General features: G+C 42.7%; 1 protein-coding gene across 2 annotated transcripts in view; it reads right to left on the bottom strand.

Moving 5' to 3' along the window:
• Window positions 1-26,251, bottom strand: part of BRINP3 (BMP/retinoic acid inducible neural specific 3) — a 155,458-nt gene that overhangs the window by 116,041 nt on the left and 13,166 nt on the right. For both annotated transcript variants that reach the window (XM_050307247.1, XM_050307248.1), the window contains exon 2: window positions 21,969-22,254. In XM_050307247.1, coding sequence (XP_050163204.1) covers window positions 21,969-22,204 — 236 coding nt within the window. In that variant the 5' untranslated portion in view covers window positions 22,205-22,254. The remainder of the gene's footprint in view (window positions 1-21,968; window positions 22,255-26,251) is intronic.

Raw genomic sequence — 26,251 nt, 5'->3', positions numbered from 1 at the left:
GAAGCCTGCGAGATATCGAGCTTCCCTGGAAGCTGCACTCAACCCAGAAGCCTTAATTGTTCAATACTTTACCATGGAAGCAAATTTCTTCATTGCCCAGTCGGTTACCAGTTTAAAAACCAAAATAGGAACACCAGCAGCTTTGTCAATGCTATGTAAGGAAATGCAGAGCTGCTGATGTTGCTCATAGAAACATTCCCACCCACATTTCTCCTCCTGCTATCCCCTGGCAGCATATTCCACTGATCTGGTCGTGTGTTATTGCTTGTACTTCTTATCCTGCCTTCTTTTTTTAATGGAAGGACTTGGAATCTTGGAAGGGTAGGGACACTTTCCACCATCCCAGGTTGCTCAGGGCCCTGTCCAGCCTGGCCCCTGAACACTTTGAGAGTGATTTCATCAGCTCTGGCAAGCAGAGGAAACAGAGAACAGAGAACATCACAGGGCCACTCCCTGGTGGAGACACCATATTCTTTCAATTTGTGGGACCACTGCTGTTTTTCAGGTGGAATATTAATTTTCCAAGAAACTGGCACTTTCTTTACCTTTCTGTACCTCTGCCTTGGCTCCTGACTCTGATATCTTAAATACATGACTAACTTAGTGCTACAAGTACCCCCTTGGAGGCAGCAAAAGGCACGAGGCAGCATCAATGTGAGTTTTGGCACAGCTTGTGCAAAGCTACAGCTTTCCTTTCCAAATCCAGGGGATGGGATACATTTCTACTCAGTGAGATCATTGTGTGCCATCCGAATAATATTCTGACTGATGACAACATGCAAAATAAAAACCAACTGGCATTTTGATGTGACACAAACAAGTGCTTTGCTTTGGAGGAAAGCATGATTTCCCCAGGATAAATCTGGCATCAAACTGGGGCTTAGTTGACTCATTTTTAAAAGAGATTTCAAGATCTGTGGCAGGATAATATGGAAATAAGTCAGTCTTTATAAACAGTCTGTATAAAGTGTCACAATGCAATTTTTTCACAGTGTTGTGAAAATTCCAGGTGACATCTTTCAACCGAGATCAAAGGGCACATGAAAATACATGGGTGTTTTACACTACAGCCTCTTGTAGTTTTTCAGTGTATTTTCTTTGTGTTGCCCAAGATTATTTGCAGGAAATTTCCTGGGGAAGAGAGATATAACACATTCAGTGGAAGTTTTTTTGATTTCTTTCTCTGTCCACTGTTAGTCCCACCGTTGTCTTATGGTATTTGAAGGGTCATGCAGATTTCTGTGCACCATAAACGGGACTGGAAAGGTGCTGAGACCTGTTTTATTGTACATCTGCTGCTGAAGCCTGCAGGCAATCTGGCCTGCCTACTGAGGAAATCAGGAAATTCAATTTTCACTTTTCTTTTACAGCTTAAATCTTATACAACTCCAAACTAAATGAGACAGACGTGATCACGGGGGGTTGGGAAGGTGCATGCTCACCTAGCACTGACTCCTCACTTCAGTTAAGGATCTAAATCCAGGAATTTGGATTGTGCTGGTTCAGCTGGTAGAGGTGTTTTAGTGCTGAGGGTGTGATGAAAGGCTCTGGGAAAGCAGGAATGGGGTCTGAACGCTGCAGCAGGGAGTGTTATGTGGATATAAGGCAAAAATGTCTCTGGTGAGGCACAAATAGCTGCTCTGCCCATGGCAGGATCTGTCCCAGGATACCACTGCACTGTGGAGAGAGAAATGGGCAGGCTTTAATGATTTTGCTGTAGTAATGACCAACACTGGCTGTGCTTGGTCCCGTTACAGCTCTCCTGGAGGGGATTACCAGAGGGAGAGTGTTCTCTCCTCTACCCAAACAGAAACAGCTTCACTTTAATCTGAGAGCATTCTGCTTTCCAAAGGCATCGGGGAAGTTTCCCAGCCAAGATCTCATAAAGAATTTGCTGTGTCATGGGACAAGAGAGAAGGTCCTCCAGTGGATTAGTAACTTGCTAAAAGACAGGAACCAAAAATAGGTGGGAAATGATGGGTTGTGCACAAGGGAGTTTGTCACTGGGTCCCACATGGATCTCTCTTGTTCAGCATATTCTCAAGTCATCTCGAAAATGGGACAAGCAATGAGGTGAAGAAGTCCAAAATTCAACGTTTTAAAAATGTAATGAAGACCTTCAGCTGAACTGAATAATTCCCCAGTGGATTGTTCATTCACAAACACTTTCATGTTTGAACTGTTTGCTCCAGTATTTGCAGTCTATTTTTAACGTGGAAGAATATCTCCACACCCAGCCCCATTCCTGCACATCTGATTGCTGAAGAAATAGCCAAATTTTGATGGCAATAGCCAAATTTTGATGACCTGTTACAGTTGTAGGGCAATGGGTGGAGCCTCAAAATTTGTCCTTCACAGAGAAAGATTCTTCCTTCCCGTGTGAGTGGACGGTGTTCCCTCAGGAACCACAGCTGAACAGCAGCCTCTCACTTAAGTAAATCCAATCATAAATTAAGCACTCTAAATCTAATTCCTGCTAGCGGTGCCAAAAGATATTGAAGACAGTGACAGAGCCCAGTAAATGCCTACAGATTGTTCTGCTGCCAGGTTACACTGGGAACTGATGCTTATTGGGTCATCCACAGTAACTCTTTGCTCCTTTCAGCTTTCCTTCCTCCACCTTTTAGCCCAGGGAAAACTCTAACCAGACTATTCTGGTGTTTGTATTTCCCCTGTGACCCTGCACTTCCCCATTTTCAGCTGCAGGAGTTTGATCAGGGGGATCTGTGTGGAGCTGTGTTGGGAACGCACCAGCAGCTCCCACCTCACAAAGCCAGATCCTACTTCTTGCTGGGTGAAAGAATTGGAGAATTTGGCCTGAAATCTTTCACCCATCACTTTGCTTTTCCTTCTACAAGGGGCAAAACAACACCTGGAGTAGAATTCAAACCTGCAATGCACATCATAACACACCCACAGCACACTGAAAATCCCAGCAGTGTTGTAATGCCAAGAACTAAATCATGCAACATGTTGTTGTGCTTTTGAAAAAACATTAAATTCCTCCCTCTGTGCCAACAGAAGGGAAACTTGTTCATCATAAACTCAATTTACAATCACTATTACTGTCTCCTACTATGCTTCTCATTTCGAGAGGATTCAGATGAGAAGATACACGTAAACACATACGGGAAACAATCCCCTTACACCTCTATAAAAAATTAAATTCAAAATGGGAAAGGTCAAACAAGTTCAGACTGAGCAAAAGTGGTGTTCAGGTAATTTCCATGCCCCCTACCCTTGCCACAGTACCCGAGCACATTTACAGGTATTCCTTCTGACAGGGTCCTGTGAGGCAGGAAATTGGTTTTATCTGTGGAAAGGCAGACTAAAGGATTTGTGCATGGTCACACAGTGGATCCATGAGGAAAAAGAGATTTGGGCATAAGTTTTCTAAGTTGCAAAAAGCACTCTAAGCCCCAGACTCTGAACCTATTTCAAACAAAAGCATATCAGCTTAGTCACCCATAATTTTCTCAGGTAGCAGCCAGTTCTGAGTCCCTTAATGAGATGTATAAATCAGCATTTTTCTAGAACTAAATGAGGAAAGACCAGACCTCCTCTTTTAAACCCACAGGGATAAATCTCCCAGAATACATACCTATACCACTGCCTATTTTTTCACCCCATGAAGCAGATGTTTTTGAGCCCTACATAAAGAAAATACAATGGAATATCCTTTCTCTGCAAGAAATGAACAATTAAGATAGACAAGGGTTTTTCTGCTTTAAAACACTTTTCAACAGGGACAGCACCCAGAGAATGGCTGGGGCTGTGTCAGGGCAGGCTCAGGGTGGATCTCAGGGAAAGGTTCTTCCCCCAGAGGGTGGTTGGCACTGAACAGGCTCCCCAGCGCAGTGGGCACAGCCCCAAGGCTGCCAGAGCTGCAGGAGGGTTGGGATGATCCTCTGGGGCACAGGGTGGGACTCTTGGGAATGGGCCTGGGCAGGGCCAGGGCTTGGACTGGATGATCCTCGTGGATCCCTTCCAGCTCAGGATATTCTGGGATTCTACATCTCCACAACATTTTATGGATGGCACAGCTGATAAACATTCTTGATCCAAAGAGTCAAAAAGAGGGAAAAGACACCATATCTATTAAAGCACCACTTTGGCCTCTTGTGGGTTTGGGTTTTGGTTCTTACAGAAAAGTCGACATTTGACACAAAAATATGCTCTGAACACTTCTCATGGTACTCATGGTCTCACTAGCCCAGGACCATCATAAGAGTCATGGAATCACAGGCTCAAGGGCTGCAAGGGACCTCAGGAGGTCACCAGTCCAACCTCCTGCCGAAATCAGGCAAAGATGGAGACTGCACAACCTCTCTGGGTGACCTCTTCAACTGCTTAACCGTCCTCCTGGAGAGAAGGTTTCTCCCTACATATGATCCAAACCACTGTTTCAGATATCCTCTAGATATTAATCTAAGAGGTTATTTGGTTGGTGTGATTCTTTTTTTTAATTCTTAAATAAATCAAACCGTAGGAGTTTTACAAAATGAAAATCTGAACTAACACAAGCAGGTGGAACACTGTTGTCTCTGGAGTGCCACTGAAATTAGGATTTTAATTATGTTTTGTTCAGTATTGTGACTACTTCTCACAACCTAAATCTCTGCAGAATCACAAAACATCTTTTATATACAGCTCACTTCTGTTATCATTACGTCATAGTAAGCTCCCACTTTTTGATGTTTTTATAGTGAATTAGATAATTCCAGAAACTACCATGAAAAGCTATGGAATTCTGTTTAGTTCATACACTAGTATTTAGCTCTCAACAACTGATTCAAATGAGTGCTTAAATGAAATAATTTCAAGAAAACGTTCATGTCTTTTCAGGATCAAATCTTGTGAACAGGAGTTTGGGTTGGAAGGAACATTAAAGCCCATCCAGTCCCACCCCCTGCCCTGGGCAGGGACACCTTCCACCAGCCCAGGCTGCTCCAAGCCCCATCCAACCTGGCCTGGGACACTCCCAGGGATCCAGGGGCAGCCACAGCTTCTCTGGGCACCCTGTGCCATCCAACCTGCACAGTGTAGATCACTAATAAAAGTACCTTAAAACTGCAATGCACCATCCCTCTTTGTAGTTACTGCTGAATCAGAACTGCTGCTTTTCGGCACGGCATGAGACCAGCAAAAATTTTGTTGCTGTTGCCAGAGCTGTAACTGGTTCTGAGAATACACAAAAAAACCTTCAAAGTACAGCATTGCTACAGGCTGCTCGTCTGACACCTTCTGCAAGGCCCAATCTAACCATGAGGAGAGAGAAACATATTGAAATTAGAAACACAAGTAGATGTTGTGTAGCTGTGGATGTTGTGGCGTTAGGAACTGGCATGCTTTGTTGATCAGGCCCTAAGAGACCTCCTGTGGGAGATGGAGCTCCTGGAGCGGGTCCAGCGCAGACTGAGGAGATGCTGAAGGGATGGAGCATCTCTGGGAGCAGGAAAGGATGAGGGAGCTGGAGCTGCTCAGCCTCCAGAGCACACCCTGAGAGGAGCCCTCCCCAGGGTGTGTCAGGGGCTGCAGGGAGGGGCAGAGGATGGCCCAGGCTCTGCTCGGGGGGGCTCAGATGGCACAAGAGCAACAGGCAGGAACTGATGCCCAGGAAGGTCCCCCTGGACAGGAGGAAGAACTTCTTGGCTGGGCAGTGACCCAGCACTGATCAGGCTACCCAGGGAGGGGCTGGAGTCTCCTCACTGAGGATATTCCAGAATATTCCAGGGGTATTCTGTGCCATGTGCTCTGGGAGGTGGGACCAGATGAGCCACTGTGGGTCCTTCCAGCCTGACCCATCCTGGGACTCTGTGTGATGTTCAAATCTCATCCATCAGTGCAGCTTTCCCCACCCAAAGCATGTTTAAAGCTCAAGATGCTTTCAGGGAACTGTATTTGCATGACAGGAAGGCTGGGTGGCTGCATCTGAATGTGTGGGGTTTCTTCATCCAGCAAAGCAGATGTTGAGTGATTTAGTAATGCCAGGCAATGCTCTTTTCCCTACAAGAGTCTCATCCCTTCTGAGAAAGACTGTTGGATTAGCTCTCCCTGCTTTTTGTAAGGGAACCAAAGTGATAAGAAGCAGAGAGCAAAAAATATGGTTTTAGAAGAGAAGACAAATGGAAAACCAAAGGTTGCCTTGGGTCAGTCCTGTCCTTTCACCTGTTGTTGCTGAGTGGTTTGTGAGATCTGGAGCATATGTGACTGGGAAAGGCCAGATGGGCAAGCAAACCCACAAGCCTTGCTGAAAGGGGTCCCTCTGCTCAACACAATCCATTTTCATCCAAGGTCTGCAGTTTGTAAGAGTTCCTCACTAATTTGCAGCAATTGTCTCAACCTCTTTTTATAATTCCATATGCCAACGCACTGGAGCCTTTGAATAATTTTTTATTTCCCCTCCAAGGATACCCTGTGACCACTCTAAAAGTGTCAAATACAGATATAAATACCAGAACGCTGGTAGGTGAGAAAAGGAGCCCCAGAGCACTGAAGGAACTCTGCAGTTTATCTCAGGGACATGCTTGCAGCTTCCTGACAACTTGGCTTCAACTTCAATTTCCTTTCTCCCTCGCCAAGCACCATATGCTGACTGCTACAGGGAAATGACACTTATCCTGCAAGCCTGCAACACAGAGGCTATATTTAAATTCAACTGTGAGGTGAAAGTGTGCTTTATAAAAACCTCTAGGAAGCTGCATCCAGATGGCTGCGGAGAAGAATCTATATCTAGGGATTTTGGGGGAGGATAACAAGGCACAGCAGCATCACTTCTGAAGTTTTGGGTATATAGTGATTATTCCCTCTCCTTTCAGGTAGAACTAAGACCACTGCACAAGGAAGTGTTTGGCATTCATCATCTGACTATTTGGCAGAAAGAAATTTTTAATAAACTTGGTTTCTTTGGGATTTTCTGTAACTTATTTCTGCCTGCGTGTTATCAGTCTCAGCTCTTTACTTGAAGTTAACCTAATGAACTCAAGAGAAATGTTAATACATTTATTTCAGCATTTTGTCAGTATAGCTTTACTTTTAAATGGCAGAAAGACACTGGGGGAAAGCTCTATAACCGCTGGAATTATCAGCATTGAATATTTGACATTCTGAATTAGAGTATTCCTGGCATTATAGCCAGTTCCACAAAGGGAGAGATGGCAGTCAGGCAGCTGATTATGTTTATTCCAGATTTCCAAAGCAAATGTCAGTCCTGACAGTACCTGAAGCAGTTCAACAAAGCTGTGACATTGGCACAGTTTTTGGCTTCAGTTTTTTGGAGGAAATGCTTTAGAGTAGCTGAGGGTACTTATGAATTAATGTCGAAGAGTTCTTCAGTCTGGCTAATGAAGAACCCCTCTGCTCTGCAAAACAGTTTTGGAGACTGAGAACAGACAAACCCACAAAAAAATCTGCAGGTTGGCCATTCCATTCACTCTTCAGATAAGGGAACATCTGAGCACCAGTCTCTGATGGGTGTTTTCCTTCTGTGATGTGAGCACGTGCATACAGGCTTCCCTCTAAGGGTATTGCAGGAATATCAGATCATTTCAGAGCAGCCCAGAGCTTTTTTACCTTTACCCAGGGAAACAGTCCATATGAAGGCAGGATGCTCTCAAAGCCCTCATAAAGCATCCTGCAAAGGCAGGATGATGAAAAGTTGTATGTGTGTGCACACAGATACACACACATGTATCTCCTAACACTCAAATTAAAGGAGCAAACAAATTTCAGAACAGGTACATTATAAAATATCACGACTGGGAAGCTGCCAGTGTGCTTCTCACAGGGAAAAATCATGGAAGCCTGTCAATAAACACTGAAAGAACACTATCTTGAAAGAGTAAAGTTCCACCTCTAAAGCTCGATTGAATTGACCAACATTTGTGTCTGATCAGCATCAAGCTCACACAAATCCAACAAAGCCACTGCTTTTTTTAGCAAAAAAAAATTTTCTTAGCAGAATTCTGGGACACCTCAGTTCTGCTCTGCCCAAAAGGAACTGACCTACAAAATCCAGTTTAAGAAAGCTCAAGATAAATCTTTTTCCCACTGATTTGTCTCAGCTAACGAGGTGTAGCAGGTCAGCAGAGCACTTTGTTCATGGCCCCCATGGGCCCCATGAGACACATTCTGTGCAGAGAGCACAAGGTTCCTTTATCTGCTTCTGCTCCAGTGTCAGGCAACCACAAATTTGCCATTAATGCACCCAGTTCTTTAGCTGGGCCACGAATTCAGCTCTAATCTAATTCACAGATGAGTACCCGTGAAAGGACTATCCCAATTCACCTTCGTTCAGTATGGAAACACAGATTGACTTTTTAATGACAATTACACCGGGTTTAGCAGAAGAAAAATGCACCACACAGGGAAATTTGACTGTGAGATCCCCAATCAGGCCACAGACTCATCTATAACTAACCCTGAGCTGAATCCAGCTCTAGAACCCATTTGCCAAAAACTAAAAGCCCAAACAATCCCTGTCTAGTCCCTCTTTCCCATGTGGCAATTTCTTCCAGAGAACAGAGAAAGAGGTGCAGAGTTTTTTCCTGCCCAGAATGCTCCCTTACCCACTTGGTAGGGGATGCACTGCAGACCACTGCCCCTAAAACAGAGAATCACCAAATCATTGAACCATTAAGGTTGGAAAAGCCCTCTGAGATCATCGAATCTGGCCATTAACACATCACTGCCGAGTGCACCAATAAGCCACGTCTCTAAGTTCCACATCTAATGTTTTTTTAAATCCTTCCAGGGCTGGTGACTCCACCATTCCCCTGGGCAGCCTGTGCCAATACTTTACAGCCCTCTCAGTGATAAAGTTTTTCCTAGGATCCATCTATAGCAGGGAAATAAAGGAGGCACAGATTTGGGAAGTAGGTAACAGTAGAATTTCAGCCAAAATATTTCCCTCTTCTCCAAAACACTGCTTGAACTGTCCAGAATGTTTGAGAAATAAACTGGTCCCCAGAAGAAAGCAAGCAACCAAACACATCATCACACAGCTGAAATGCTTTGGGTGTTGGATTGGTCTTTTTAAACAAGTCCAAACCATAATTACCAAAACAGATAATATAATGACAAAACCTACAACAACTCTGAGTTCACACCTTTGAAGAGCAGTTAATTTGCAAATTCTAGCTGTTCAAAGGTAGAGTGTGCCATTAGGAACCAGAATGAAGAGGAATCCTGCTTTCTTCCACATCAGCAGGTCACTGCCAGTGCCACTGTCAGAAGCCAACACCAAGGGTTCAGAGCCCTAGGAAAGGTGGTTTATCTCCTAATTCCATAGCAAAAGGTGGTTAATGGCAACACAGAAAGTAGCATTCTAGGAATTTATAAAAGAAAATTGTTTGTGTTTAGATTAGCACTGTAGCATCATTCCCTGCCTCAACAGGTGGTAAAAAAATTCACTGAAGGCAGGATGACATAAACTATGTAAGATTTTGTTGAACCAGTACACTTCATATTATGCAAAGATATACAGCAAAAAAACCCTTTTGAGTTCAATCACAGATCCATTATCTGAGCTTGTCACCTGCAAATTTTCCCCCACTTCAGTTTAAGGACCTCTGATTTCATTGTTCTGTACCAATTCTGCTGCTCTGCAAATCCCCTCTGTGCTCCCTCATCATCACATCCATAGTGCTCTGTCACCTCCTGTAAGTAACTCTTCCCCATGTATTCCATTCCTCTAACTCACCAAATCACCAAGGTTTCCTCCTGTTAGACTGAGCTTTTTTTGCTTTTATTTTTATGGCTTCACATCGTTGTTTATTTTGTTCCTCTTTTCATCCCCTGTCTCAAAGCTTTTGCAATCAGGATCTGAACCTACTGATCCAAACCAGGGGGTATAATCTGGTTAAAAACATCACACAATTTTCCACTAATGACAGTGGGACCATCCTAGTTATTAATGTGAAGCTGCTGAGCCACCTTCTTCAGTACAGCCACTGCTCTGCTTAGGTACCTAAACAAACAAATGGCACACCAAGGACTAAAGTCTTTTGAAAACATGAGGTCCTTTGGAAAATCTGTTTCTGACTGCTAATGCTAAGCCATATCGAAAATTTCAGTGACTGACTAGTGAAAAAAAAAAATAGCACTTAAACAGCATATTTAATTGATATGGCATTAGCTTCACTGACATTTAGAGAACATCAAAGCCAGAACATATCTGTATCACGAGGGATGAGGCCAAAAATGGAACTTCAGCAAGAATGATCAAATTTAATTCAATGAGCAACAATAGTTAGGATAACAAAATGTTCTATGCAGCAAGTTTACTCATCCTCTTAACTTTATTTGTGTAGCCTGAAATTGGATTCCATAGAAATGCAAAGTTTTTCAGATTGCTCAGATCTGAACCTTTATCTTTCCCTGCAGGCTATTTGTATTAATCTGCTTTTCTTTGAAGCACAGAGCTGTTAAACTGTTAAAGCTCATTTAAAATGTGGCTATATTTCTATCAATGGAGCCAGATAGTTGAATTATAGATTTTAATTATGCTTTTTATGCTTTGGAGATGCTTACTTAGAAATATGTGCAACAAAAGTATGCAATTAAAGAGCCTTTATTGCTGCTGATTGGTGAATTGTGTCTATATTGACAGCAAGAGATGGCTTAGTGTACAGAAGAATTTACATGGGCGTATATAGAATTTACAGAATTTGATTAGTGATTAATATAAAACTCACAGCCAGCTTTGTTACCCCTACCTTTATCAGTATCATGAAATCAAAGCACGTGAAAATGCAAAATGCCTTGTGCTTTTAGAGTGAGATACAAGAATATTTAAGACTTGAGCATCACCCTTCCTGCACATAACTGGAAAATCAGAATTTATGCTATTCATCTGACATGTCTGACTAGCTTTTCCAGTTTAGTGAAGGCACAGCTGGGCAGTTTGCATCATGAAATATTCAATCCCTTTCCCCAGTGAACCAGGGAATGTATAAAAGCCCCCTCACCAACTGCAAGTGTTGCAGCCAGAGTTAACATGGCCACGAGAGTGGGAATCTTGAACCAGAGAATGCAGTGCTAATTACAGCTGGGGGAGGGAACCCACTTCTGCAAACTGCAGCTGTGGGAAAAATAAAAATAAATAATAATTTAAAAAAAAAAAAAGTAGGAGCAAGCACTGCAGTAAAATGGCAAAGGTGAGCTTCTTTGCTTTTCAGGGTGTTATTGGACAGCAAGGAGTGTGCTCCTCTATGCTTTGCCAGGTTTGGAATTAAAAAATCATCTTGTACCATCAAATCCCCCTGGCACTAGAGTGGAGACAGATACGGAATAAGCCTAATCCTTTCACAAATACCACCAACCTGGCAAGATTTACACAGCAGAGATGACATGAGCACATTAGAAAAAAAACTGGCAAATAGGAGGTGTTTATAATAGACAGTTGTTTCCTTCCTGGACCTTCTAAGCTTTCCAGCATAAAAAAAACCCAAAAACAAACAACAGGAAAAAAAAAAAAAGGTTGAAACCAGAAATTATTACCAACTATTTCACAAGGAACACAGTGTGTGTCTGACATCATCTCTGCCTCAGGATGGGTTCCAAAATCTGCACACGTGCATTCACGCCTGTTGTCCAAAGTTTTATCTCCTTTAGTAAGCAGTAAATTATATCACTGACTTCTGTGAAACTAGTTGTTTAAAATATGACTTCTTAGTACGAAAAGGTGTTCAAATAACCTGGGAATACCTTGGAGTAATCATGGAACCATAGACTTGTTAGGGTTGGAAAAGACCTCTAAGCTCATCGAGTCCAACCCTTCTCCTGCACTGCCGAGGCCACCACTGACCCCTGTCCCCAAGGGCCACATCCACACACCTTGTGAACACCTCCAGGGGTGGGGACTCCACCCCTGCCCTGGCCAGCTGACCAGACCAGGGCCTGAACACCCTTTCAGTGAAGAAATGTTTTGGATGTCCAACCTGCCCCTCCCCTGGCACAGCTGAGGCCGTTCCCTCTCCTCTGTCCCTGTTCCCTGGGAGCAGAGCCCGACCACCCCCCGGGTCCCCCCTCCTGTCAGGGATTGCAGAGCCAGAAGGTCCCCCCTGAGCCTCCTTTTCTCCAGGCTGAGCCCCCCCAGCTCCCTCAGGAGTTCTCCAGCCCCTTCCCTGCTCCGTTCCCTTCCCAGCCCCAGCCCCTCGATGTGTCTCTTGTTGAGGTCCCAGCCCTGGGCACGGCCCTGGAGGGGTCTCAGCCGTGCCCAGCACAGGGTGGGCAGTGCCCTGGGGCTGGGACACCCCACGGCTGGCAAAGCCCAGGGGTCACTGCCCTCCTGCCCCCCTGGGCACGCCTGGCACCATGTCCAGCCCTGGCACCGGCACCCCCAGTCCTTTCCCAGGGGCACTTCCCAGCCCCTCTGGATCTGCAGGGGGTTGTTGTGACCCAAGGGAAGGACCTGCCACTTGGCCTCGTTGACCCTTACACAACTGACTTCGGCCCACGGATCCCATGGATCCCACGGATCCAGCCTGTCCAAGATCCCTCTGCCCAACAGCAGATCCACATTTTTGCACTGCACTCAGCAGCAGCTGAAGATCTCACAGAAAGCAAATGTGTAGTCCTTGAGCATATTGGTTGTGAAGGCCACCTTCTGCTTCTGCCTGTGAGGAGCGTGACTGTTCCTCCTTTCACAGCAGGGGAATTAAATCTCCATACCACTGTTCCAAATTCCACCCCTCGCTACCAGGGACAAAAACATCATCACCCTTTATGTCAGAAAGGAGTTAAATAAATCCAAAATCCTAATCCTTTTGCTGGATTAGTCTCAGCATCGAGTCCACAGTGGACACATTTGTACTTTGATATATTTTCCTCTGTGTAAGCCTGTCTATTTACAATGAAGATCAACACACCATTTCGTGCTAATCTAGGCCCAGAAATTCCTGTCAGTTCAGACCCTCTGTGTTAACCACAAGTGGATTACTTCATCTGAGATAGTGAGTTCAATACCCCACAAGACTAATTCACAGGTCATGTCATTTTTGCACAGTATTGTTACAGAGATAGAGTGGGCCCTGATTTTCAAGAGCTGGTGACAGCCAAAGGGTAAATGACAGGTGTGTCCTTGCCAGGCATCTGTAATGAGAAGTCTTTCATTTTGCTCCATTATCTCTTTTCTGCATTGACTAAAAGGTATTATCCAACCTTGTGGCAGGGGAATAATTTAAATATTTTTTTTCAGCAAGCAGAAAACATGGGGGCCTGTTTTGATTCTAAGTTATATGCTGTCAGCCACTTTCTGCAGAACATTTTGCTAAGACCAAACAGGTGAGATTTTCAGTGATATATCATGAAATGATAAACTGCTGAGATATACATTGACTGACAGTGTAAATGTGCAGAGGCAACAATCATCACAAACTGATGATAACTATATCCAAAATCATGTGGAAAGATAAAGAAAAAGAAGTTTCATGTTAATGTGTTTCACCTTCAGATTCTCAGAAATCTTCTGTTGTAGCCACAGCTAAAGTAGAATAAGCTTAAAGTGTAATCTAGAGTTGACCAAAAGCATGAGAAAATGGAGCAAGATCTGGCAGAATGTTTCTGCCAGAGGCACTTTAATACAAGTATCTAATCAGGAAAGACCTTTTGGCATTGTCAGGGTTATGAAGAATTTCTGGATGTCTGATTCATGGGGAAGTGTCCATAGCAAACGTCATTAATATATTGATCAAAGGAGATATGCATATACTCACATAAATCCACATAAATCCAAATAAACACACATGCATTCGTGTTCACACCAGTTCATTCTCAAAGTAATTACCAATATTTGGCTTCTACACATCAGTAAATGAACAAGCACCACAGTCTACTTGTTTTCCACTTATTCTAATTTATCAAGGCTTGTGGTTTGCTACCAAAAGCATCGTTAGGCACTTTACAGAAGGAAAATGGGAATGAGCAATTCTTCTTAACACGAGACCTCACTAGAAGTTCTTCATTTTAATCAGCTGAAATTATTAATTATTTTTAAAATTTGTTTTGTATGGTTAAATGTTTTTGTTTTGTATGGTTAAAAGATCACATTTTGTTTGTTAATGCAGGTTATCATGTTGCTTGTTTTGTTATTACAGTCTGTAGCCAGGATGTATGTAAATGGCTAAAGATACAGTTTAAATAAAATACCATTAGATGGAACTTGATAATAATAGCATGACTTTGTTTATTTTCTATTACTAAATCATATTTATCAATAGACAAAGCCGATATTGTGTTTGAGTTCCGAGTAAAGCATCCACTTCTTCTTCTAGCAGTCAGGGCATAAGTAAAAAATCCATATCAGCTAAATTGCAAGACCTGCAAGAATATAATTCAGAATTATTTAAAACACAAATATTTATTTTAAATTAATCAACGATATTTCCTCAGGCCTCAGATTCTGCTGATCCTCCCGAATATGTGGTAGAAGGTCTTTTATGTTTTGATTTTAAATTACATGACTCACATAAGTCAAGCCCCTCTATATGTGCTTTTCCATGGAGGGATTAGCATTCCCTCCTTGGAGCCAGATGCACACGAGACCTGCATACACAACTTTAAATTGCTGCTGGGCCCTGGGGGTGCCTTTTTTCAGAGCTCTAAATATATATATATATATATATCAGACTGTCTGGGCAGCAACAACATCTCGTCTTCTCAAGCTGCATAAATAAAGTAGAGATGGAGATCGTCAGAAGATGAATTGAGATACAGAGCCATTAATGACCTTAAGAACACTGTTATCCATAACAATCATATTGGGATTCTGGGCAGAATCGAGCAACAAGACATTATTTTGAAGTATCGCTTTTCTTCACAAGGGGTCTCTGCTGGAATGAATCTGTAGCTACACAATAAAAATTCCCAACCAGCATAATGACTGTGAAAACCTGTAGAATCAATCAATCCAAGCCAGGAGACAACCTAAGATTTGGATTCCGAGGTATTGACCACGACCTGAAGTCAATGAGAGCGGCGGAAAATGGCAGAAATTCTTGAGTGAGCACATTTGGTGCCAGCTGTTCTTTTTTTCCTGCATGGAAAAGGCACAAATACCTCTCTATACAAAGAATCACACATTCCAATCAATACCACGGGGCTCTTTATACAGAGAGAAAGTTTCTGTGCCACTCAAGTTATTTTTCTCTACATAAGCTAGAACGTGCCACCCATACAGACTTAATGTATGGTCACAAATCAAAACCTGAAAGCCATTCTGTTTGGACATAGCTGCTGACCCAGCAGCAGTAAGAGAAAATAATTGTTTTTCCCCTTTATAAAAGTCATGAGCATTTGATAATCCCTACATCTTGAACATCACTGATAGTACCAGCAGGGATACTGAAACAAAAATGAAAAGAAAGGGCAAATAAAAGAACAAAACCCCAACTAACCGAAAGTCTTCAAAGGATTAATGAAAATTACCTGATTTCATGCCCAAAATCCTGGCAGTCTACCCTGCTGACTGAAGAATGTATCTATTATTACTGTTAAACAGCTTTTATACTACTTCAGTGATTGCATGAAACCATTAAGTTACAGCCTCTATTATCCTAATTTTTTTAGGGCAACTTAAATGATTTATGAACTCACTAACTGAAATGATGACACACCATATTCTCTAAATAAATGTTCTTTGTTCTAGGGAGACATATCAGTAGGAGGTTTGATCTAATAATTGTCCTTAAAAATATTAGATTTTGAAAGTGGGTACATTCTGGAAATAGATTATAATACTGTTTACAACAAAAAAACGATTCACTCTCCTCCTGCCATTTGAGTTTCTTTAGGATCTTTGATTAAATACACCAAACAAATAAGGAGAAATACAAAGAAAGATTGTCAAAACACAGACTCCTGCAGCGTGTGATGAAAAAAATATACAGAAGGCAATCTTGGCATCAATATCCTCCTGTGCTGCCAGGCTGAAACATGCTCGTGTTCCTGTCAAACTGGCTCCTGAGAACACTCCCAGTCCTGCTGGCACAGCCAGCCCCATGCCCACCGTCCTGCCCGGGGCTGGCACTGCTTTGTCCCACTGGCAGAAACTCCACCCTTGCTTTCAAACCCACGAGGCAGATTCTGAGCCCACCAAACCCAGCCAGGGGGTGTGAGGTAAGTCTGAGTCTGGTCAGGGGCGAAACAACTCAGAGGCTTTTGAGTGCTGCGGGCTTGGGCTCACTGATAAACCCCTTGTGGTGTGCTGAGAGTTCTGCAGGATTCTGCAGGAAACCAGCTCCCTTAAAAATTTCCTCGGGGTCTGGTCATGCTCTCCACAGGATCACAGAACGGTTTGGGTTGGAAGGGACTTTAAAAGACCACCTCGTTCCAGCCTCCTGCCACGGGCAGGGACACCTTCCACTAGACCAGGCTGCTCAGCCCCCCATCCAGCCTGGCTTTGAACACTTCTGGAGATGGGGCCTTTTCCCAAGATCTTCAAAGGTGGACTGAGGGCAGGTGCTGTGGATCAGTCTCAAAAGGGAGCTTGGTTTCTCCTGGGCTCTTGAGTGACGAGGGCTTCCCTTTACCCAGCCCAGATGACTTCTCTGCTGTGCTGTCTCACATATGTAAGAGAGCTGGAAAGAGAGGGACATTTTGGGAATCAGAAGTGCCCACCTCTCTTTGGTCCTTCCTGCTCATCCCTGAGCCCCTCATGTCTGTCTGCCTTTTTCCTGGGCCACCAATATCCCGAAGAGCTCAGGCTCTTCCATCATTGCCCTTGGAGATCTCCTTTATCATCGCCTGGGGAGATATTCCAGCCTCTTGCATTACTGGGATTGTGAGCACAGACCAGCACAGGAGTCCAGTCTGTATTTCCTGCTCTTTTAATATCTCTGACATCCATCTTAGAAGCCCCTGATGCTCCTGGTGCCACTGGAAGGAGTCAGAGTCTCCTTCACCTTTGTGAGCATCCACTCTGTGTAATTACCAGCCTTTAATATTTTGGATAAACTCAACTATGCTGTGGTTATAATTCATCTGAAAACATGTTCCTGTGTTTTCTGGTATGGATATAAAGCTTCTCAGTCTAAACTATCTGTTCCTTCGTTTCCACCTTTTCACAAGCACGTACCTTCCAGACAATCCCGGACAAGTAGGTCAAGAAACAAATATAATTTTGATAATAGGAATTACTACTTGTAAAGTATCACAACCTGATATGCGTTTAGGTCTTAAAAGTTCAAACAAAAAATGTTTTGCATTTGGAATAAAGGGCTGGAAACTCAACGATTTTGGAGGACAATATCCAGGTCCAGGTTTCCAGACCTGGAAAGATGGTCATTTAAAGCTTTTATTTTGCTTTGCTTATGCAAAAGCAATTTCACCAGAACCAGTCATTTAACCAGTGTCATGTCTTTGTAATGCCCAGCTAACTAAAATAAGAGAGGCTGTTCAAGCACATCACTATCAGAAATTAAACTCATCGATAGATGTTTTTCAGATCTAGACATTCTTAATAATTAATCACTTCAAGATAAACCTTGCAAGAGCACAAGGAAATATTATTCCAGGCCATATACTGGGGTGAAAATTGTGAGTCAGAGCATGTTGACGTGCACCTCCACAGCTGAAACCCCCCCCAGGATTTTTGCTAACACTGTCTGTCAGGAGTACACCTGTGTCAACAACTCTGGTGAGAACTGGGCTAAAATAAGTTGATAGGGAAAAAATATACAAAAAAACAAACAAACAACAAAAAACAAAACCAAGTAAGGTTGGTGAAGTTCCCGCACAAGTGTTAAAACATATTAGTGAGTGTCTGGAGTCTTGCTCACTTTGCCCTGTGCATTCAGTCAGCAGGGGATTCAGAACACAGGAGAGAAACCCAACATGGCCTTATCTTTAATTCAGTCGCTTCATTTTCTAATATTTTCATATCTGTAGTTGTTTATCGACACAACCCATTTTAAAACAGCCTCTTAAGGAGCATTTTTTAAACCACCATGAGCACTGTGCTGCAAAGAGCTCCTCACTTGTCCAGGAGGTTCCATTTTTTTCCCTTTTGCAGACTGGAATTGGACACCTGTTAGGTGTAGTTACCTCAGAAGGATTTCAATAGTCACTAAAACCTAGTCCACTTTCATCCACATCATATCTTATAACCCTTTCCTCCTCTTCACAGGATTGGGAAGGTTCTGTAACTTCATATGTCCCAGAATTATTTTAATGGTTAAAAACCCTCTTTAAATAACCAGCCTCAATTTATTCATAGCCAGTTTATACCAGTTTGGTTTTAACACAGCGATGGCTTTTGGTTTAGATGGTTCACCTCACTTCATAACGTGTGCATTGACAAGATTGTATCCACTTTCAACTCTCTTCTTTTCCCCCCCACCTAAATATTGCCAAATATTTCCACCTTAAAAGAAAAGGCTAGGCTCTTCCTTCCCCTCATTTCTCACATCTGTTTCAGATTTTAAATCATTTTGCTTCAACAAAACTGCACAGCATCCCTGAGGAGATTTCCTCTGGACCTTACTTGACAGCATGAATACTTCCCCATCTCTGCAGAAATTACCTCTTCTGATACAATGTAGGTTCTTTGCATAATTTCACAATCACTCTTTCCATCCTGGTAACCTCTCATCTCGTTCTGTTTGGATTTAAATTCCTTTGTCTGGGTTGCTGATTTACATAAGAGGCACAGCACTCCCTTTGTGTATTAAATAACAAATTATAAACTCAGTTTTTCTTGCCAAAATACTTGTTGATACCAACTACAGGAGTCATCTTCCATAAAATATTGACACAGCATTCCCATGAATCCAGAGGTTTTCAGCAGCCATCCAGGTGCTTTCCTGGCATTTTCCTTCACAGATCAAGGATAATGAATGCCACTAAAAAAATGTGGCAGTTATTAAATTTCCTGCAGGAGGTTATTTCCTCAGGACAATTACAGGGAATAGCACACTATAAGGAATGCCACACAACCCACCCAACCAGTCCACCACTTCCAACTTATAGCAGAGTTGGTGACATCAGGTGGAACTGTTTAGTGTTCTGCAATGCAGACTAAAACATTATTTCATATACATTTGTCCCTTTCAGTTCAGTCCTGTAACACTGAAAACTCCTGGCCTTGTGGACATACACACTCCAGAATCAACTTGTTTGCCCATGGACATAACTGATCTTTAAAGCATAGAGTAAAATATGGGTGACAGTGGATTTTTCTACTGCTGCCTCCCCATAACTGGTGCACCAGTTGTTTCATCACGATTGGTTTGTGCTATGAAAACCAGATAAGGAGATAAGGCAAAGTGTAACTTTTGTGTTTAAAATTCATATTATGCTGAAGGTAAGACCTCTCATAAGAAATTGGGCTCAGTCAATCAGTGTGTTCCCTGGTGCAAATCTCTGAATTCATCCCTTAATTTATAACAGGTTCATGGTCAGATGGACACTTGGCCATAGTGACCAGAGGGTGTGGACACAAAGCAGTTGCTTTCTGCCTCACTGGCATATGATCAGGGAGACTGACTTTAGGCTGAAAAGGAGAAGATTTAGATTGGATATTAGGGGAAAAAAAAAAAAAAGTGTCTTCAGTCACTTTCTGTCTGACCCCACTGTGCTACCAAGATCCTCCCAGGAAGGGTTCGAAACAGGACACAACCCACTGGAGTCCTTCACCCTGTACATCTCACTCATCCTCAGCCCCACGGATTTTGGCCTGGCATGGATGTTAAAATGAAGGGAGAAGACTCCCCTTCCCCCTTAACCTTTACATGCCAGGACTCAGGTGTGGCTCAAGAGCTGAGGGACTGGAGGGGCTGCACTGCCACTTTGCTCCTTGGTGATGCAAATCCTGAGCCAGTGCAGGCAGGAGCTCTTCCTTCTCTCCTCCATTCCAGTCAGGACCCTGTCCCCGAGGGAACACTTCCAGCAGGTAAAAGACAGGTGAGGGAGTGAACAGACCAATTAGGCTCCTGATCCTACAGCCCTGGAAAGCTCACAGCAAAGCAACTGGGATTAAATTTGCAGTGTATGGCTCGTAAACAAGGTCACCATGCTCTGCACCACTTCCTAATGGGAACATATTTTATGGGGAAACTTTGCAGTAGGGTTTGGTTTGGAGGGGCTAAATCGAAAATATGCATCTTTTTTTGATCTAAATAGCTCTTTATGACTTCCCAGCTCATTTCTGGAACAGAATAGGGAGAGAGTAGAACTAAATATGAGAAAAACTTTCTTTGGGTTTGTGTAAATTAAATTGAAACCCGTACACAAACCCAAATAAACATTAGCGATATGATTACAGATCTATAAAAGTTAACAATGTTGCTGTAATGGTGGCTGAAAGGACAAAAATTCTCAAGGACCCGATTGTAAGAGCTGAAATGAAATACAATTCCATCTTTCATGGTTTTAGCAAGATAATTTTGGTTCAGTGTTGACTAATACAGAATAATGGGAATAAAATATGCTGCCTCAGTCTCTGCATTATTGGCTTTACATTATTGGCCCTGACAGCTGGCTTTTAAAATGCAGTAAATATTGGGCAATGCTGTTCTGTTAAGACAAGCCACTTCATCAAGCATATTTCCAAATCACACTTTATTTTCAAAATGTGTTTAATTTGTCTGTATATGGCAAAGGAGCCCACTGAAAAATTGACCTGCAACAGAGTGCCCTCTACTGTATGTATTTGGGAAAGGAAAATAAAGCAAGTTCCTTAAAAAATAAAATCTTTACAGGCTGAGGCTAGCACTTTTCTCACAGGCCACTGGACACTGAACTAAATTAACACACACATAGGCATATATCACTCTTACCTTGTTCTAAAGGGCTGGGTATCACTAGAGAATGATAGCTTAAAATAGGCATGAAATTTGTACAGACCCTTTCATGGTTTTCAGTGAAATCAGTGTGTGTGTCTTCCCATACCAAAATAGCCTGTGTTCATGGCATGGAGAGTTTTTAGGGAAGCTGAGAATTTGTCCTGTATTGCCCTGCTGCCCCACTTTTTCTTGGCTGCCAGGAGGGAACTATCACAATATGAAGCAAAAAGTATCTCCGCTTAAGAGATGTGTTTTCTCAGTCCTCAATCTCTCCTGGTCTCTCATTTCTCTATCTGCCATCAGGTCACTCCTCTTAGACTGAACTCTCCTTTTCATTCCCATGTCCTTGGTAACCCCACTGGATGTTACTGAGGCACAACCTTTGCAAAATGGTTGAGAAGGTTCTTCACCAGTGCTGTCTCAAAAGAGCAGAAACTCACAGGTTACAAACAAACCATTGAAGCAATTCCACAGCAAGGCCCAAATTCTCAACCAGACCTATAGGTTTGAAGACTTCCCCTGTTTGTTTTTTTGTTTGTTTGTTTGTTTCAGGGTCTGAAGTGGGCCATCTAACCCCAAGTTTTGGGATTGACCAAACACCTGCAACCTCTGTTAAAATTCATCGTGGCTCTTACCACTCAGTGCCTCGGGGAAGAGAAAAACCACCTCTCAAAACGTTGGTAGAAACGAACATTCAACTTTTTTTGAGTCAATTTTCAAACGCCCTCATCAGTACCATGAACCACCCCCCTGCTTTGTCAGCAGTGCATGCAGAGCCACAATTCCATTCTCAAAGCCTCAGCCTGTGTCTGGATGAACCACACTGAGAGCAGCTGAACTTGGTGCACGATCAAAGGTGACCCACGTTCGCCCTCTGAAACCAGAGGTGGTGTTTGAATCCCTGGGACACTTTGGACTGTTGCCACCAGGGCACAGCAGAGGCAGAGCAGTAAACAGCAAAAGTTTTCCAGAGCAACATAAGCAATTATCAAAAAAACAGAAACAACACAAGTAGCATTCCCGTGGCAAACAGTGGCCTTGCAAGTGGCCTTGCACGTATTTCAGCAGTGAATTTGGTGTCTACGGATTTGTTCCCACAACTGGATCTTTTCCTTCATGAAACCCTTAACGACAATTTACAGCTTCTAAGGATGATACCTCTGCAATTGCTTTCCCTTTGCTTCATACCTGTAAATCTTGTATCTTGTGCTAAATCCCTGTCGACTTCTGTCCACAAAATCTGTGTATTCCTGTGAGCGGTGGAAGGGTCCCTTATCAGAGAGGAGCCAGTCGAAGGGGCTTGTGACATGCTGGTCCGAGACAGCAGCAACCGCTAAACCCCAGCAATGAAGACTCAGTGCTATCCACTCCCATAGAGCCATCAGAGAGAGCAATTCAGCACCAGCACTGCAGCGCCATATCATGCTTCCACTGGGGACTTAGAGCCTTCATTCTCTTAGCTTTCCCTCAACACCTAGACAAAATACACAGTCAATTAGATAAGCACACACTAGGCATCCCTTGGAAGTAGAAACAAGTTTCCTTTTCTTTCAGCTTAAAGAGATAGTGGCCTCCACGTTATTACATTTTACATTAGCATAAACCCCACTAGGCCAGTTAACAGTGGAGTGTTTCGGTACTTCAGATGCTGTGAAACTAATGTCTTCATTAACATCATCAGTGATAATATTTACTGTTGAAGGCAAACCTTCACAAATCATCAGGGAAGGGATTGTTGGGGGTTTTTATCCCAGTCATTAATGAATAAAAATACGCAACATGACAATTCTTGCCCGTAACAGCAGCACAAAATCATTCAGCAGTGTCAGTGCATAAGCTCACAGTTCACACGTTGGACAGAAAACAGGAGAGGTTCAGAAGACCCAGCTGCCCTCTTTTTTTAATGACCTTGGAAAAGCCAGGCAGTGGCTTGTCTTCACTGCAACCTGTACCTGCCATGCTGTCACTGTGGTGTTCAAACCAGCGTGGCAGGACAGGGGCTGCTCTGATCAACAGCTCTGGAGCTGCCCACAGTGAGGAGTCCAGTGAGTTATTCCAGCTCCAGACACTGCAATTTTGAGCATCCCCGACAACAGCACTTTGTTTTCAGTCCAATTCACTCCAACCCAATGGCTCAGGCCTAGAAACACTTTTTAAATGGACCCCAAACAAGTTTTTTGTGTGCCCAATCACAAATCAAGTGTTGATTGCCTCGTGTAGGAACTCAGTGAAGACAAGCCAGAGTTTCCCTCTGTACCTCAGACCCACACCTGTGGAATGGGATAACGATTCTATATCCTGCTCAGATTTTGTGAAATCATCTATGAAGGAGCATGAGGTTCTCAGAAATGCTGAAATGACAAAAAGCCATGTAGATTCCTAAATATATAGAAGCAATCACTTCTGGTTTTCAGCCTGAGGCGAAACAGCACATAATGAATTAAAATATATGAATGTGAGAGCTCTCATTTTTCTAGCTGATGGGTTTACAAGGAACAAAATTTTTGATTCACATCCATTCAAATCAGCACTGATCATGACATTTTTACGGTGCCCATTGCTATGACTTTTGTAACTTGGTGGGAAATCCTTCCTTACCAGCAGCAATCTGATCTGTGAGTGCCCCCCAAAAGAAGGATGATTCCAGCAGGACAAACCTGCAACTCAGCACCCCCTGTTAATTTTACTGAATCAATATGTTCTGTGTGGGACATTAATATTCTGAGGAGTCTTCTGTGTAAATCAGAACCACGTTGGCTGCAGGAAGGTAATGCCCTCCACGAGAGCACAGAGGTTCACGGGAACCAACAGGAATTTACACACCGAGAATATGACAGTCTGTCTGTGCAGCCAGAGAAATACTCAAGGTTTATGGGATGCAATTGTTTGTAACATGATCTGGACACCATCCTGCAAACAATAAATGTGTGAAGAAAGCCCCTGTTCATATTTCATGCTGGGCATTCACCGAGGCACTGAGTTGTAACCATCAGCAGTTACAGCCATGCAGCAGTTTATGACCATAAAACACAGAATGTATTAATTTTACAAATCCTTTTGAAATGAGATTCCACCAGACAGCTCTCTTCAACTGAAGACTCCCAAGCCATCACCTCCATGCAAAAAAGATGCATATTTGTGTGCTGTATGAAGTTTGAGTATAGACTGGTGCTTTTTTTTTTTACTTCACAGGTGGATGTTCATGTATTTGGGGTTACACCACCTTCCTCCCAGGGTATGAAAAAGCCTACAGAGATCAGAAGCAGGACTGAAAAGGGATAGATTGCTCTCCTGGCCCATAAATGCCACGGCCATCTTTTCATTGCCATTTCCTGTTAAAAATGAGCTCAGTGTCAGTAAAGAAAACACGTCAGTCACTTCCAGACAGGCCAGAGCAGCCTTTGCATGACAACAGAGGGAAAATCCACAAATGCTTCTGTTTCTTCTTATCATTAATCAGGGAAAAATACGTTCTCATTCCCCTCCATCATCCTTGGCACAGCTGAGCAGACCCTGGGCATCACTTCTTGCCATTATGTGAAGCTACAGAGAGTGTCACGAGAATTTTTTATTTTCCTACCAACTGCTGTTATAGAATTTCAAACTTCTCTGTTGAAAAAGTCACGTAATTGTTTAAATGAGAAGAGGTAGGAGTTTGCTTTTTCAGGTACTTATCAACACTAAAGTGTTTCAGGCCATTAAACTGTAATGATGACTAATTGAGTCCCTTTTGAATTTGAAATGATAATATTAGGATTGGAAAATTAATGACTTTGTATATGTAGTATCTTCCTAAGACTAGACCAAAGGAGCACTTGGGAAGGAGCAATGAAGAGCCAGGACTTTATTCTTGCCTTAATGCTGCACCTCGTGGTGTGTCACAAATGAACCACTGGTGAAACACCTCCAGAGAACCTCTGCAGTTACAGAAGAAAATAATCTCCTTGTTTCAAAGATCTGTGAAGGTATTTTTCAAAAGAGTATAAATATACAGGTAAATCTCAAGGAGAGTAAAATCATGTGTGCACTTCTAACTGATAACCTATCTACTTGTCTGTGTTGTCCAGTCATTGTAAAATCACTTTGCACAGGATCAATTCCCATAACACCCTTGAGGAGGAAACTTTTACCTCTATTTAAGGAACAAGGGGCTGAAACATGAAAAGACCAAGGCTAAGTGGGTTTTGAAGCCGTTAAATGTGTATTGCCCATGGGAAAAAAAAAAATGTAGAAAATTCCAAGCAAAGGATTTTTGCCAAGATTACAGTAGGAAAAATATCTCAAAATTTTGAATACTCAAATTCTCTAATGAATGCAAATGCCCTGAAAACATTTTTCAAAGACTGTTACGGGCACATGGCACGTACACAAAGGCTGCAGTCACAACAGCCATCAAAGAACTCCAGGGAAGAACAACCTGAATTACACTTGTGGTAGGCAAAGGGCTGGGAACTAAAACACCTGTTAAGCAGCAGAGCTGCTGGGTTTTCAGGTGGAAAGACACTCTGCAGAGAACAACCAGTGCAGTATTTATTGTGCCATAAGAACTGTCACATCAACAGACTGCTACTGGGGACAATCCTCACCTACAGATGCTCTGCACAAACCCCACCTACCTGAGGCTTCCTTTCTTTATGTAAATTTTTTTAACATTAAAAATTGCATATAATTACATATGGGTAGTTTATGAACTCACTAACACGGCTAAAATAGTGCAAATTAGAACGTCTGCTTGATTTGCAGGTCGAGCTCTCTTGCTTGCAGAACATTAATTGATAAACCATCTAAACTAAGGTATACAGAATAACGTAGAGCCAGCCCAGAAGTGTGCACAGCAATGCTCAAGAAAAAGCAAATCACTAAGTTTAAATCCTTTCTAAAATGGAAATTGTGGAAAAAGAAATCTGTGGTCCCCTCAGTGCAGGCAGCCTTCTCTGTTCTGAGAGGTGAGAGTCCCCTACAAAACAGATGTGCTGATACACAGGAGAGGCAGAGCTGCTGGATTACTGGTTCACCAGTGGAGCAACTTTTTATAGAGGAGTCAAAAAAGTTCATGTTAGGCCTCATCAGTACCTGTTTTGGGGCCAAATATACCTGCAGTTCTCAAGAATCAAAGTAAATAACTGTACAATAACTGTACAATAATTTAATAAGATCAGGGTTGGGGTTTTTTTTCAATATTTCTCTACTCTTTAAGTTTGGGAGGTATCTGAGGCTTTGGTCTGGGATCCCACAGAGATTTCCTTCTGTCAGTGGAAATGCAGAAGACCAGGATCTCTCTGAAGACCTTCAGTTTTTATGCTCACCAGAATTCCAAGAAAATGATGAAACATCCCAGCTCTCAGTGAAAAATCAAGAACCCTCTATGATGAAGTGGGATTCTCCTGGCTGTAGCTTTCCATAATGATGAAATAAAAATTTAAGATTGTAATTCTCAGATATGTCCCTTCAAAAGAAAGTAATATATAATT

This window comes from Myiozetetes cayanensis, unplaced genomic scaffold, assembly GCF_022539395.1.
Source record: "Myiozetetes cayanensis isolate MyiCay16 unplaced genomic scaffold, myiCay2020 scf12, whole genome shotgun sequence".
NCBI lineage: Eukaryota > Metazoa > Chordata > Aves > Passeriformes > Tyrannidae > Myiozetetes > Myiozetetes cayanensis.
This window is presented reverse-complemented; position numbering and strand designations above follow the sequence as displayed.